This window comes from Ornithodoros turicata, chromosome 7 (genome assembly GCF_037126465.1).
Source record: "Ornithodoros turicata isolate Travis chromosome 7, ASM3712646v1, whole genome shotgun sequence".
Taxonomy (NCBI): Eukaryota; Metazoa; Arthropoda; class Arachnida; order Ixodida; family Argasidae; genus Ornithodoros; species Ornithodoros turicata.
The window spans coordinates 39,380,606-39,396,426 of NC_088207.1; the positions used below are offsets into that span (position 1 = coordinate 39,380,606).

General features: G+C 47.9%; 3 protein-coding genes across 3 annotated transcripts in view; 2 read left to right on the forward strand and 1 right to left on the reverse strand.

Moving 5' to 3' along the window:
• The window catches only part of LOC135401068 (phospholipid scramblase 1-like), a 99,211-nt gene that overhangs the window by 73,838 nt on the left and 9,552 nt on the right, over positions 1-15,821 (reverse strand). The window lies entirely within an intron of this gene.
• LOC135399863 (organic anion transporter 3-like) lies at positions 2,631-5,833 on the forward strand. The gene is made up of 2 exons (XM_064631598.1): positions 2,631-3,900; positions 4,414-5,833. The coding sequence occupies exons 1-2, from the start codon at positions 2,678-2,680 to the stop codon at positions 5,756-5,758; spliced, it is 2,568 nt and encodes an 855-aa protein (XP_064487668.1). The 5' UTR covers positions 2,631-2,677; the 3' UTR covers positions 5,759-5,833.
• LOC135399864 (organic anion transporter 3-like) lies at positions 9,848-13,157 on the forward strand. Its single transcript, XM_064631599.1, has 2 exons — positions 9,848-11,197; positions 11,730-13,157. Exons 1-2 carry the CDS (start codon positions 9,915-9,917, stop codon positions 13,075-13,077), a joined length of 2,631 nt encoding a protein of 876 aa, XP_064487669.1. The 5' UTR covers positions 9,848-9,914; the 3' UTR covers positions 13,078-13,157.

The following is a 15,821-nucleotide window of genomic DNA, read 5'->3' on the forward strand; positions in this document are numbered from 1 at the left end:
CCTCCAGAGACGGCGCAACCACGACCAACTGTGTAGACTTCTACCGAAGAAACGTCACCGTGACGTAATGATGACGTTGGTAGACATATCGAAACCGAAACAGTGCAGGTGGAGAACACCACCGTTTCACAAAGTCGTACTCCTTCACGAAGGTCATGGGTGGCTTCTTTGTAGTAGTGGTGGTACACACAAATGAGGCCACGTTTTTAGTCGCTTTCGTGTCTTCATTCCTGTTCCCAGTCCACCGCGGACAGAAAAGAAGGCTTCACCGCAAGAGTTGCATCGTCTTAAAGTCAATGTCCTAATCCTGTGCGTACGACGCATATCCTGTGCCGCACAGGATTACGACGTTGACTTTAGTCGTAATAAAAAATTTTATTACCACCACGTGAGAGAAATGCTCCAGGCTCCAGATGGAAGAGCCCCGTAGCCATCTTGAGAAAGGGCCACCGGTAGAATGGAACAGAACAAGGCCATACAACTAATCGCTTATTGTTATGTAAGCAATGTTATCGCAATTGTTATGTAAGGAATTACATAACAATCTTATAATATGAGATGCCACATTTGAACGTGGCTTCTTGTGACTTGTTGATTTTTTTATTTTGTAGTCCCACTCTACCAAGTTGGCGGCGCTGTTGTACCATCTGACGTCATTTGTTTGTAAACAGGGTGAGGAATACTAGCTACGCGACCATAACATACAGCATCTCCCCTGCGCCGCGCTTTTGATGTTTCTCCTCGGCGCCGCTTTAGCTACTGTGGCGCTGATAGCATGCCATACTTAGGGTGCCTGAATACTAGCTCCCTCTGCGCTAGTATTGAGGCTCCCTAGGCATACTTTTCTGTGCTTGCGTCCGGCTGCCCCGTCCGCGTCAGAGTTTGTGGGTTTTACAAATTCTTCCAGTTACGTCTGTAGTGCTTTCTGGGGTAAATGACAGCTACAGCATACACTAGACATCGTTAACATGGTGTACTGCGTCGTTCCGCAGTGCAAAAGTAAAAGCGCTAAAGGAACGAGGCTTCTCGAATTTCTGTCGGAGACCCGTTACCGGTAACCCTGATGTTTTCTTTCAACAATCTTGTTCCACACTTGTGATTGTAAGGTTCATCACAAATTCGCTTTCGCAATCTTTTCTTTCTTTTTTTTTTTTTTTTCTTCAGGAAAAAAAGGCTGAATGGGTGCGCTCGCGTCACTTTGCGCCTGAATGCTACAGAACGGGCCTGAAGATAAAGAAGCTGAAACAAGGTTCTTGTTCTACGGTATTCCCTGAGTATCCTGCATACAACCAGCTCGGGTCGTCGTATCATTATTAAACATCCGCTGGAAACGCTCAGTTACCGTCCTCAGAATAATTACCTTCTCCACCATGTTAACTATATGCTTACCACATTAATAGCCAACTGATGTCTGGACATTAAGCACAACGTATCTGTTTAATGCAGTTGTGTATAATTGTAGGTGATTGCCTCTACGCTTCATCATTGTGTCTTTTTATTATCTGTGTAGCGGAAATTTTCGTGTAAATGCTTTCGTGTGAACCTTGTGCTCAATAGCGTCTCTTTGTACATATCCGTCAAGCCCCTGAATGTCTATAAATGTATGTGTGTACAAACACTTTGTGATAAGCGTGTCTTTAAATCATTCTATGCCATGAAAAGACAACTATACTCACTAAAAATTTGGATCGAATTGCGGGGCGCGTACTTAAGGTTTTGCTCACTGCGCGTACAATCAAACGGTTTCAACGGTTTTTTTTTTTTTTCAGTCTCAACTTTTAATATCAAAACCCGAATGAACAGCTGTACAGACACTACGTAACACGCGTTGAGCTGCACAGCGGGGGGACACATTTGTCCTGCAGAAAAGAAAGAGCAACAAAATTCGATAGAAACACCATTAGGTTGTCCTCTATATCACATATTTTGCGCAGTTTAGTAGTTGCTTCCTGACTTGGCACACACCAGCTGGATACACCCATGGCCCCACAGAAATGAAGTATTGCGAATAAAACATTTATAGCAACACTACAACGCTTAATTACGCTTAATCGCTTACACGAACCGCTCATCATCTCGCAATAAGGTTGTTGTTCGTTTAATTAATGCATGCAAACCGTGCACGGCAAAGGCACACTTTGTATTCCGTAACGGCACACGTGTATTGCGTGCTATCAGCGCCTCTCGCCCTTTTGCTTCGCGAGTGTGAAGGTCATGTGCTTACAGAGTTGGTCGTGGGCGCAACTGACGACGGCTCCAGGTTCAGATGACGAACTCCGCGACGGCTGCGCCGCCGCTCCGCGCTTCCACGTGACAGAGAAGAGCGAATCACTTTGCGGAGCGCAACCTGATTCGCTCTTCTCCGTCACGTGCCGCGTTGTACACGGACACCACAGCCACCCCGCTACGACGCCGGCTTTTCTTGAAAATGGGGCTTCTAATGCTAAAGCGTTAAGAAAAAAACATCCTGTAGAGCCCCCGGCTTCTAGTCCTAATTTCTACTTCTCATGCCATATTTTTGTTTTCGAGCCCTTTGATGCTACTTAAAAAAAGCGCTAACTAAAAAGAAAAAGGAACGTCGAAGAGAAAGTGAGGAAGTGCCATTGGTACTGCACGCGATCTGCGTGAGCACTTTAGTGCGAGGAAGAAGTAGAACCATTCGGAACCATTCCTTACAATGAGCAAGTCAATCAGCCCTGCAGGTCATGGTCACAAGCGAAAGCACAAGCCTCCCGGTTTAGTATCACCGGCCCTGACCGTTGATGCTGGGCTTCCGGGTGGTACACCTGGGACATCCACATCTCCTGCTGCTTCTCCGAAACGCCCACGAGCGCTGTCACCAAACAAAACCAAGAAGAGAAGGATATCACCGCGAGAGAAAGCAGGCAGTCCAGGTAAAGCTTCAAAATACCCTCCCAATCCAATCCCATCAGCAAAGTGTGACCCACAAGACAACAGTACCAGTCCAATGATACTTGAGAAGCTTTCTGTTCCTTCAGCGGACAGCGCAACTGCAGCTAGCAAACAACCAGAAGAACGTTCACCCACCATGCCTGTTGCAGAAACAGAAACTGCCAATCCATTGGAGAAAGAACCATTCGAGCAGTACATGAGTATCAATCGCTCACCTGACGAGCAAACTGCCATGACACAAAAACTAGCTGAAGAAGCGCTCCCTAGTCTTAGCACTAATTTGGGGCTAACGCAGGAGAAACCTGTGGCGCACGCAGTTGTGGAAGAACCCGTAGTGCAAGCCGTCGTGGAAGTGCAAGCCGCTGTGGAAGAACCAGTAGTGCAAGCCACCATGGAAGAACCCGCAGTGCAAGCCGACGTGGAAGAACCTGTAGTGCAAGCCGACGTGGAAGAACCTGTAGTGCAAGCTATCGTGGAAGTCCTTCCCCGCAAAGGAAGGCGTTTTGCTCCACGATCTTCCATGAAGAAGCATGTGTCGGGGTTCCAAAATACTGGAGCCAAAGATTTAGTAACAACGCCACAACGAAGGCCCCAGTTTAGCCTGCAGTCACCTGGGAGTAATTTTCTTAGTCCTGTACCGATATGCACTGCTCTGGTGCCGTATGAGGCCAAAGGAAGCCCACAACAACAGGCTAATAGCAGCACCGAGGATAACAATTTATCTGACCCAACCATCGTACCCGGGCATGGCTACTACCAACGAATGGCCTTGTTCTGCAGTCAGCTTGCTGGATTCGTCTTTCTCACCCAACATATGGCGGTAATTTTAACGACACCTTACACGGACCACTGGTGCAAGCCTCCTCCGGAGTTCGCAGACGTAAGCCTTGATGAGTGGAAGAACAGGAGCATCCCCCGAGGTCCCGATGGGGCCCTCAGCCATTGCTTGGTTTATGACCCTCCTTTACCATCTCCATCCATGAATAGGTATGGGTTCAATATCGGGGGCATCTGAAAGGCGAGGTGGCTTTAGTTTAGTACCGATGCCAAATGCAGGTGGCATTACGGAGGATGTCTAGATATAGCGTTGATACCTTGATACGATGTTGCCAGACGATGTCACTACTACGGCATGCGACCGACTGATGCAAGCGCAAGGATGTACCCTTGCGGTGGGAACTATATCCACCGGGGTTTCTGTGGTGTACTCATGCATGAACGTGTCTTCAAATCCCCCCCCCCTTACAGGCTACAATGTAATAATTCCCACTTACGTTTCACCCACTACTCAGTGGGTCTAGCCTGTCGTGACGTGTTTCAGACTGCTACTCGGCTTTTTACTTATAAGCCGATACTGTATCCACGGTATTACCTTGATGTTTTTATAAATTCAACTTAGACGCGCTCGTTTTCCCGCATGCTTAGCTTATGGTCATGAGCCGGTACAACATGGTTTCGCGAGAGTGTACCAAATCAGCCTCACTTTGCTCACTCTTTCAGGACTACTCGACGCTGCTCTGAGTGGGTGTTTGATAAGACCGACTATCGCGAAACACTGCAAAGCCGCTGGGGTCTGGTATGCGAATGGAGCAACCTGGTCATCTTCCAGCAAACGATCTACATGAGTGGAGCCATGGCCGCCGTTCCTGTAGCTGGGATGGCGTCTGATCGCATCGGCAGGAAACCAGTCATCTTCGTGGCCGTTTTAATCTTGCTTTTTGCCGGATTTACGACTTGTTTTACAAAGAGCTTCCACGTCTACCTTGCCGCCCGTTTCCTGGTGTCGGGAGCAACAGCGTCCATTCGCATCATGACATTTATCCTATTATTCGAAATTACAACACCAGAGCTCCGCTTGTTCAACTGCACCGTAGTTCAAGCCGGGTTGGTGACTGCCGCGATATTTATGCATTCTCTGACAAGGTTGCATCTCAGCATGAACTGGGTCGAAATCATTCTGCTCGTTCCAGCTGCGTGCCTTACCTGTACGGGCTGCATGCTACAAGAATCTCCCCGCTGGCTGCTTGCCACGAACGACTACAAAAAGGCAGAGGTCACGCTGACGTGGGCCGCTGCGTTAAATGGTGTCAGGTGTGAAGAAGCCCAAGTCCGCTGGAAGCGCTTGGTTCATAGCATCCGGATGTCTGAAGAGATTACTACAACGCCGCTACACGGAGGTGTTCTACAGCTGGTGAGATCAGAGACGCTAAGGGAACGCACATTTATTCTTTTCACCTGTTGGGCATCCAGCGTTCTCACTTTCTACCAACTGCTCCTCTACATAAACCAAGAAGCATCAGTAACTGCGCAATTCCTGAGCATCCTGGCACAAGTTCCTGCTCTAGCGATTTCCTTCCTACTAATGGACAAAGCGGGACGACGTCAGCCATTTTTCGTCTCCTTGACGACCAGCGGATTGCTCATGGCCATCCTGTTATTGCTTTCACTTTCGCATATGAAGGGATTACCTTTGGACATCGTCATCATAGCGACGAACCTAGTCGTCAACGTGGTGACGTCAATAATCTATGTTTACACTCTAGAACTCTACCCCACGACGCTGCGGAGTGCAGGGGTATCTGCATGTTTCCTGTTCGGCAGGGTAGGAAGTGTTCTGATTGGCCCACTAGCCGACGTTGCCCGTGTTACGCATAGCAGTGTCCCGTATCTTGTGCCTGGAATCCTGAACGTCATCAGCGGTGTGCTTGCGATGAGGCTCACAGAAACTCGACAGTTGCGCGTCGTTAACAGTGTCGGCGAACTCGAGAAGCAGATGGAAAGGATGAGACTGCTGGAGCTGTCGACAGACCCAATTAGAGGAAAACGTCGCAGGTGGAGGAAATGATTGCCTTGACCTGTATCCTTTCTATTTCGATAAAACAGATGTCAATTAACTGAATAAATACGAATTTCAATAGTACCTACAATTCCACAGGCCAAGCATACTGACTACGGCGAAACTGTCCTGGGAGGTACTTTTTGCGATCCCTCAGGGCACCACTCGCTGGACAGAAACATAGTCAAATTTACGAAGGACACAGCAAGGAAACCAACACACGTTGCACCGATGCCTGAAACTCTTCCGTCAATTGCGAAATATCTAATTCTTCAAATTCATTAGATTTATGCGTAACTCATCGAACAGTCTATCGGAAGAGACTTTGCAGAATGTGACCTTGCAAAGATATGACTATTACGTGCGTCGAGTCTCACAGTTTCGCGTCACGACTTGTCGCATGATTCATTCCCAGTCGGAAATTGCCATATGACTCAATATGGGGTGTTCTCTTTTATGCCGTTTTAGCAGGTGGGGGGGGGATATGTTCATTGGGGGAAAAAAGCCAGGAAAGGTTAGTCAGGCATAGACCGACTTGCTATTCCTTTCATAAAAGGAAAGCGAAAAAGAAAAACGCGGGTGGGTTATACAACTAGGGACACGACAGCAGTCCCACATACCATGTCATGTATATGAGATCCTATTCTATACTCTAATGCGAGATAAGGCATATGGGATCACTAACATACCATGCCATGTCGGGTACATGGGACCGTATACCAATCCCCTATGGTGTGATATACGACTTATGGGATCCCACATCAGTCCTATAGATATATAAGTGGGATGTATAGGATCCTATAGAAATCCGTATACACCTATACGCCTTTTCCAGTAGGGTTCGCAGAGACATGGACAGCGACATCCATACGACATATCACTCTGGACCGCGTGGTCAGAGCTACATTCGCTTACAATTCACTTAACGTAACGAAATTTGCTCACATAGTAAAACACAACAAACTAGAACATTGCGTTCCTTGCCTTTCGACACGCAACACGACGAAATCGGCCACCCGTTGTGTTCCGAGAGCACACTGTCTGCCATTTTTGTCTCAGAAACATTGGTAGCAGGGTGGCTTTCAAGTTGGGAGGTGGAGCTACGCATGCAGGGACTTCGAGCTTCCGGTCAGCTCAATTGGACCAAAGCAAAACTCTATAAGCTCTGGCTTAAACGACAACCAAGATGAGTTCGTCTGGGAACGCCTGCCCCCAAACAAGTAAGTTAATTTAACACATACTTTGCACGCGCTTTTCTTATGGCAAAGTTTAGATTTCGTGACACATCGTGCATGTTTGGGTTCCGTTTGGCGCACGCTTTGAAATCGCCATCTAGTGATGTGCGAAATGTTCCGTTATAACGCGGTCAATTTCAGGTTTCAGATAAAGATAACGAACAACATTTCAGATACGGTACAAGAAAATGGACAGGCAGTACTTTACGCACAAATCTTCCGCACTGTGAGGATCGTACGCATGTAAGTGTTTCCTTTTAGTTTGAGACGAAGCTGTGACTTTATAATTAAATTCTTTTCACATTATGAGTTTAGAATATACCACAGCCACGCACAATTCAACATGGTAAATACACAGCACGGATTTTGCTGACAAGTGATACACCTGCTTAGTTCAATTTTCTTTTACGCGGATGACATTTTTCCAAAGGCGCAGATTCCCAGGGTACGCGATACATTTTGTTGTTTACAGAGTGTTTGGAAATAAACGTTGCTGTGTCCGTGACTGTGTCGTGTCGTCCCTTTTCTCGCTCCCCTGTCTCGGGGGTTTCACTCAGTAGAACATTTTATGTCCTTTTTCCGCAGAATTAGTGCAGGTAAGTGCGAACAACCGCCGGATTTTTTTTCGTGTTTTTTTTTTTTGTTTTTTCTACGTTGAAAACACGCTGACGCTAAAGGGGATTCCAGCAGAACTTCGGACCGGAAGCGTAAATCCACGTGACATTGCAACTTCTTTTACGTCATTTTGACACAAAGTTGCAAACCTCCCTGCTGCTTGGTACGTGACGTCACCACGTCCCCACGACAACCCGCCGGTGGTGGTGGTGACGTGCTATTTACGAGTGATCTGCCTGTCGCCGACGGAAGCGGTGAAGTGGTGCTTGCGATGCATTCTGGACAGGTTATGGTCCAACGTCACAGCAAACGTCATCGCACATGTGACCCTAAAGATGGCCGCGCCCGTGATCGGCGGCCAAACCGTTTGTGAAGAACGTGTTTGCTTTTCTGTGCGCAGTTTTGGACCTTTTTCGATCCCTGTAATTATTTTTATCCGATTTGCAGTAAAACCCGCAGTTTTGTACATGAGGGCTCGTACTGTTGACCATTTCCAAAGTTGTGATAACGACCCCGCCTTAAGACACACTGAGCTGAGGTCTGATGTAAGGACAAATGGGATACCATGTCGCGGAAGAAGCACTGTATTGTTTACGCTGGCGAAATACGTTCATCTCTTGACTTTATGACAACGGGAACATGTCGGCAAGCGCTAAAACGACATGTAAACAAAGTCACATGACCTCAAAATGCCGTTGCGTAGGACGTGTGACCACGGCAAGATGGCGGTTTTGCGAAAAGCACCCGCACAACAATGGCGGGTTTGTGTCACCCCTGTGATATCCAAGCAGTTCTGTCGCGCTGTGACGTATCGTATAGAGAGCTGCTCCGACTATTTTGCCAGAATCCGTACCAGGATGCTTTGCGTTGCGACGCGTCGGACGACGCATCGCACATTTGTCGTGCATGTGTCTCGCCCTTTAGGAAGCTCAGCATGTTGCTCACCTCTGTAAAGGCCAGTTCCCACATATAGCGATTTGCTACACAGCGCTACAAAAAAAAAGCGCTGTGTTTTCCTCCTCTCAGTGCTGCAAACAGCTATAAAACAACGCTTGTCCAAGTAAAGCTCCTGGTGGTGGTGGTGCTGGTGAAAGGTCCTACCGTTGTCGGTCTCACAGAGGTGGGCAACGTCACGACTGACGCCCTGGGGGAATGTGCGTCCTGGGCCAACATTTAAGGGAACTGTGCTGACATATGTCTGAAAGCGTCTGAGGAAAACCCAGGAAAAACCTCCGACAGCACAGCCGGCACCGCCCGTCAACTTTTCCAGCGCTATTTTGAGCGCTAAGTCTGCGTTAACCAATCGGGGGCTTCTTTCAGCGGTGACGTCGCGGAAGCTGGGGTTTCTTTTGCTTCTGGCCACTCGAAGCAGCAAGGCGGAAAGGCGACGACGACGGCATGAAAATGGCTACGCGTTTCACCTGCCACAAAAGTGTCACCGGCGATGGTGCTGCGGATACCCGACGCGAACAGTAAGTAATCACGGTAGTACCGGTGCATCACGTCGCAACGAGATTTCCCGTGATCCGAGCAGGATAGCGCTATGTGCTGGGTTGTCTGTGAGGACGGCAAGCAGGAAAACAGCGCTAGGTTTCTAGTGCTATTTTCCAGCGCTATAGAGCAAAGCGTTTTATGTGGGAACTGGCCTTAAGGCCGACAGCGGCGAGATCTTTCAACACTGCCACCACCAAGCCAGGACCTACTATATGCTGGCCTACTATAGTAGGTCGTGCACCAAGCTCAGCATGAAGTAGCAGCGTGCTCACACTGCACCGAAAACGCGTCTGCTACTGCAACGGCGTGTCGTGGGGTGCGTGAATACTTGCTCCCTAGTAGTATTCAGTTAGTATTGAGGCACCCTGTTGTGTGACCACGACCAACGCCACCTAGATAATGATCATGACGATATTGGATTTAATAGCGCAACAACAACGGAGGTCATAATGCGCAAGAGCTATGGTAGTTACTAAACAAGATGGTTTTCGTATCCTGCAGTTTTATAGTGTGTTTGCAAGCCACCTAGTGGTCCGTAAATGATTGGGTGATAACTGAATTGTTGAGAAAGTAGTAGGCGCAAGAAAACGGAAAATAGGAAGCATTTGACTACAGCACGCATCGTTCCTTGCTTGAATTGTGTATGATCCGATCGGATGTGCATGATCCGGTCATATGCCACCTTCTCGTCTACCCTGAAAAATATGCTTGTCAAAAACAGATGTCAAAGAGGAAGTGCCATTGGTACGCGCGCTGCACGCGACCTGCGTGAGCAGTTTAGTGTGAGGAAGAAGTAGAACCACTCAGAACCATTTCTTACAATGAGCAAGTCAGTCAGCACTTCAAGTCATGGTCATAAGCGAATGGACGAGCCTCCCGGTTCAGTATCACCGGCCCTGACACTCGATGCGGGGTTTCCGGGTGGTACACCTGGGGCATCCACATCTCCTGCTGCTTCTCCGAAACGCCCACGAGCGCTGTCACCAAACAAAAGCAAGAAGAGAAGGAGACCACCGCGAGAGAAAGCAGGCAGTCCAGGTAAAGCTTCAAAATCCCATCCCAATCCAATCCCATCGGCAAAGAGTGCCCCACAAGGCAACAGTAACAGTCTACTTGAGAAGCTTCGTGTTTCTCCAGCGGACAGCCCAATTGCAGCTAGCAAGCAACCAGAAGAACGTTCCCCCACCATACCTATTGCAGACGAAACAGTAACTGCCAATCCATTGGAGAAAGAACCATTCAAGAACCACCTGAATATCAATCTCTCACCGCACGAGCAAACTGCCATGACAGAAAAATTAGCTGAAGGAGCGCTCCCTAGCCGTTGCACTGACTTTAGGCCAACGAAGGAAAAAACTGTGGCGCACGCCGTCGCGGAAGAACCCGCAGTGCAAGCCAACGTGGAAGAACCCGTAGTGCAAGCCATCATGGGAGTACAAGCCGCCGTGAAAGAACCAGTACTGCAAGCCACCATGGAAGAACCGGTAGTGCAATCCGGCGTGGAAGAACCCGTACTGCAACACGTCGTGGAAGAACCTGCATTGCAACACGTCGTGGAAGAACCTGCAGTTCAAGCTGTCGTGGAAGACTTGCAAGTCCATCCTCGCAAAGGAATGCATTTTGGTGCACGATCCTCCATGAAGATTCACGCGTCGGGGCTCCAAAATACTGAAGCCAAAGATTCAGTAACAACGCCACACCGAAGGCCACAGTTTAGCCTGCAGTCACCTGAAAGTAATTTTCTTAATCCTGTACCCATATGCACTGCTCTGGTGCCATATGAGGCCAAAGGAAGCCCACAACAGCAGGCTAATAGCAGCACCGAGGATAACAATTTATCTGACCCAACCATCGTACCCGGGCATGGCTGCTACCAGCGAATGGCCTTGTTCTGCGGTCAGCTTGCTGGATTCGTCTTTCTCACCCAACACATGGCTGTAATTCTAACGACACCTTACACGGACCACTGGTGCAAGCCCCCTCCGGAGTTCGCAGATGTCAGCCTTGATGAGTGGAAGAACAGGAGCATCCCCCGAGGTCCTGATGGGGCCCTCAGCCATTGCTTGGTTTATGACCCTCCTTTACCATCTCCATCTGTGAATAGGTATGGGTTACCCATTATTCGATATCAGGGTCACCCGAAAGGCGAGGTGGCTTTCGTATAGTAACGATGCCACATGCAGGGGCAATTTCGAAGGTATACTCTAGCTAACGTTGATACCGTGATACGATGTTGCCATTTTTGCCAGACGATGTCACTACTACAGCATGCGGCTGACTGACGCCAGCGGAAGGAATCAGCTGGGGTGGGAATAGGTTACTAAACTATATCCGCCGGGATTTCTGTAGCCTAAGGAAGCTTGAACGTCCTTTTATGTATTTATTTTGCGAAAATCTGACTCAAGATTATAGAGAACATAATAATTCCCACTTATGTCTTTTCGGTGGGTCTAGCCTGTCGTAACGTGCTTGAGCCTGCTATTCGACTTTTTACTGGAATGGTATCCACAGTGCTACCGTTATATGTTTATCGTAGCCGCACTCTTTTCCTGCATGATTAGCTGATGTTTATGAGCCGAGTACAAAATATTACAAGTAGCCTCACTCTGCTCGATCTTTCCGTTGTCTTTCAACAGGACTACTCGACGCTGCTCTCAATGGGTTTTTGACAAAACCGACTATCACGAAACGCTGCAGAGCCGCTGGGGTCTGGTATGCGACTGGAGCCACCTGGTCGGAATCCAACAAACGATCTACATGAGTGGAGCCATGGCTGCCGTTCCTGTAGCTGGGATGGTGTCTGATCGCATCGGCAGGAAACCAGTCATCTTCATGGCTGTTGTCATCTTGCTTATTGCTGGATTTACGACTTGTTTTGCAAAGCACTTCCACGTCTACGTTGTCGCCCGTTTCCTGGTGTCGGGAGCAACAGCATCCATACGCATCATGACGTTTATCCTATTATTCGAAATTACAACACCAGAGCTCCGCTTGTTTAACTGCATCATAGTTCAAGTCGGTTTGGTGGCTGCCGCGATATTTATACATTGCCTGAAAAGGTTGCATCTCAGCATGAACTGGGTCGATATCATTCTGCTTATTCCAGCAGCGTGCCTCATCTGCACGGGCTGCATGCTACAAGAATCTCCCCGCTGGCTGCTTGCTACGAACAACTACAAGAAGGCAGAAGATGTGCTGACGTGGGCCGCTGCGTTAAACGGAGTCAGGTGTGAAGAAGCCCAAGTTCGCTGGAAGCGCCTGGTTCATAACATCCGGAGGTCTGAAGACGCAATGACGCCACACAGCGGTATTCTACAGCTGGTGAGATCAGAGACGCTTAAGGGACGCACATTTATCCTTTTCGCCTGTTGGACATCCAGCCTCCTCACTTTCTACCAACTGCTCCTCTACAGAAACCAAGAAACATCAGTAATAGCGCAATTCCTGAGCGTCCTGGCACAAGCTCCTGCTCTAGTGATTTCCTTCCTACTAATGGAGAAAGTGGGACGACGTCAGCCATTTTTCGTCTCCTTGATGGCCAGTGGGTTGCTCATGGTCATCCTATTATTGCTTTCACTTTCGCATATGAAGGGATTACCCTTGGACATCATTATCATAGCGACGAACCTAGTCGTCAACGTGGTGACGTCAATAATCTATGTTTACACTCTAGAACTCTACCCTACGACGCTGCGGAGTGCAGGGATATCTGCATGTTTTCTGTTCGGCAGAGTAGGAAGTGTTCTGGCTGGCCCACTAACCGACGTTGCCCGTGTTACGCATAGCAGTGTCCCGTATCTTGTGCCTGGAATCCTGAACGTGATCAGCGGTGTGTTTGCGATGAGGCTCGTAGAAACTCGAAAGCTCCAAGTCGTCAATAGTGTCGGCGAACTCGAGAAGCAGATGGAAAGGATGAAACTGCTGGAGCTGTCGACAAACCCAATTAGAGGCAGGCAGAGGCAACGTCGCAGGTGGAGGAAATGATCGCCTTTACATATATCCTTTCCATTTCGATAAAACGGATGTCTATAACGGAATAAATACGAATTCCTACGGTACCTACAGTTCCGCGGATCAAGAACACTGACTACGGTGAAACGCTTTTGGGAGGTACTTTTTGCGACCCCTCAGGTGCTCAAACTCCTGGACTCTCGCTGGACAGTTATCATCGTCAAATTTATGAAATACACATCCGATACAAATATGCCTCCAACACACCAGCAGCACCTAAAACTCGTCCGTCAAGGTCGAAGTATCTAATTCAACTGCATTAGAGTCATGCGTGATTCATCGAGCAGTCTATCGAAGAGGCCATGCGTAAAACTCACTAAGTGTTGACGAGGGTTTCTTCCTGGGATAGTTCTCGCTGAATGTCCCAATCGGTAAAATGGCGCCTGAAGTAAAATTTAAAAGTGAAGGGTTTTAGTGAGCGTATGCAAATGAGCCGCTCACTCCTCAGTTCTTTGACGATGTCTCAGGCTGAGCAAAACACCATGTGTTTTGCTGAGTCTTTTACCGTATAATTCTTCCCATCTTGTGCAAGATCTTGAATAGGTGATCAACTTTACAGGTGCTGCATTTTACCGCATTACTGCAGCTTTCTGCACTATGGTCCTTGCCCGCGCACTTGGGATATGTCACTTCTCCTCGACAAGCTTGTAAACCGTGCCTGAAGTGTTGGCATTTGAAGCATGAGGATCCGGTATACAAGATCGCACGTTACAGCAGAGGTACCATGCTTTCACTGAAGTGGGGAAATTGGACAGGTCGAAAGAGATGACCACGCCCTTAGTTGGTATTTCTACACTGTCTCGTCGTAGCATTATTATTTTGAAAGCAACGACTACTTTGTGATTTGAAACCGTTAAGCATCTCGCTCTAACTCCACTCCAGGGGATCATCATCCGAAATAACTCCTCTTTTAATGATGAAACTGGAATGTCCCAAAGTACTTTTACTGACAGTAGTGACTTACTTTGGGCTTTAGGTTCCACACCTCTACCAGTATATGTCTCCTGTAGAAAGCTTTTAGCCTTATAGCATTTTCCCGCACTTTCTTTTTCAGACCGTTCGCTACAGGAAAGTTTGCACACTGGCTTCTTGTCATCGTCAGCATGTATGAGAATAAACTTAGGGAACGCCGTGTCAGGATGGTCTCTTGGCTGGTCAAACTCCTTTTCTGGGATCGATCAGATTTTGTCTTTTCATTAAAAGGAAAGAAAGATTTCGGTACCAGTGCCGCCGTCGACCACCACCGAGCCCAACTAAGGGATACTGACAGGTACACCAACACGATGTCCATGTACATAACCATCACAGAACCGTCACGCAACCATGGGATCTTCGCACAAGGCTGGCCCTCACCGCCAAAAAAAAAAAAACGAAAAAATGAAGGGAGGAAAGGAGGGAGGGAAGAAAAAGCAGAAAGTCAAGAGCACGGTCAGGAGACTGAGCTAAATATCCCTGGTCGCGTCGACCTCCCGCGTCTACGCGCGATCGTGAGGTCAGGGTAGAGGTGGCGTGTTGCTTTCCCGAAGGGGCCCATACATAGGGTCCAACTACATTCCTCCGCGTCTCCTCAGTCACCAGGGTCCCCTTTTCCCCTGATATGGGATAGTCACGCACAGCTCGGCGTGGGGGTCTACGTCTCCCGTAGGGACCCACATACTCATTGGGAGACGGCCAGAGATTTTCCCAGCACCCTACTAACAAAAAAAAAATGCCCGCAAGAAAGGCCAAAAACGCCACAAAAGTAGCAGATATGGGCATCACACACACCCTACGACTGCAGACTTGTGCGTAACGCGTTACTAGTAATTGCGTTACTTGTAACCAATTACTTTTTTGAGTAATTTTTCCAGTAATCAGTTACTTTAAAGTCAAAGTAATTTTTCGAGTAATCAATTACTTTTCTGAGTAATCGATTACTCAGTAATTGATTATTTTCCCGGCAGAGACTAACTCATCTTTTAGATGTTCTGCCCCAAGTCAAGATCTTCGTGCCGTCAGCCTTTGTTCTGGAATTTCAGGGTCTCTCCCCCTAATCTGTTCCTACACAAGTGTGGTGGTACCTTTGTGGTAGCTTTTGAGGTTTAGTGAGTCATGGGGAAGTTCCACGCATGATCTTCCACAATCGGGTCAACGTCTTCCCGAGCGATAACTACAGTAGACGTACATATTTTTTGGTTATTTCAGCTGTTCCACTGTTGAACTTTCCTTTTTTTCTTCTTCTTTTTTTTTTTTGCTGAGGCACACAAAGACGGGTATAATTTGCGTGAATGCAGAGTAACGACCGGAGTAACGCGTTACTTTTCTACTCGTTACTCAATTACATTTGAAGTCCTGTAATTGGTAACGATAATCAATTACTTTTCCGTAGAAGTAACGGTAACGGTAATCAATTACTTTTTTCGAGTAACGGGCACAAGCCTGCCTACGAGACACCATCCCCCTCATAACATGTGCATTGGCAACCATAGTATGTATGGCAACACACACGCCGAATATTATAGAGACAGGCGCATTGCTCAAGAATTGCGGACACTGTGTATTCTGTTTTGTGAGTTACTGGCAACATTCATCTCATGTATACAGCTGCTCCCTCATCGTAGTTGTTCCCGTGACTAATGGCAGCAGTGATAAATATGCCGTACTGCTTTATGACCCGAACATGTCGACGCCCGGATGTGGGCTTTAAACTCATAAGGTTCTTTCGGTGTCAATGGTCC

Bases quoted from the DNA above. Each gene is read 5' to 3' on its own strand.
- LOC135399863 (XM_064631598.1), top strand. From the start codon at position 2,678: ATGAGCAAGTCAATCAGCCCTGCAGGTCATGGTCACAAGCGAAAGCAC. The intron at 3,901-4,413 runs GTATGGGTTCAA...TCACTCTTTCAG, and splicing joins CCATCTCCATCCATGAATAG to GACTACTCGACGCTGCTCTG.
- LOC135399864 (XM_064631599.1), top strand. From the start codon at position 9,915: ATGAGCAAGTCAGTCAGCACTTCAAGTCATGGTCATAAGCGAATGGAC. The intron at 11,198-11,729 runs GTATGGGTTACC...GTCTTTCAACAG, and splicing joins CCATCTCCATCTGTGAATAG to GACTACTCGACGCTGCTCTC.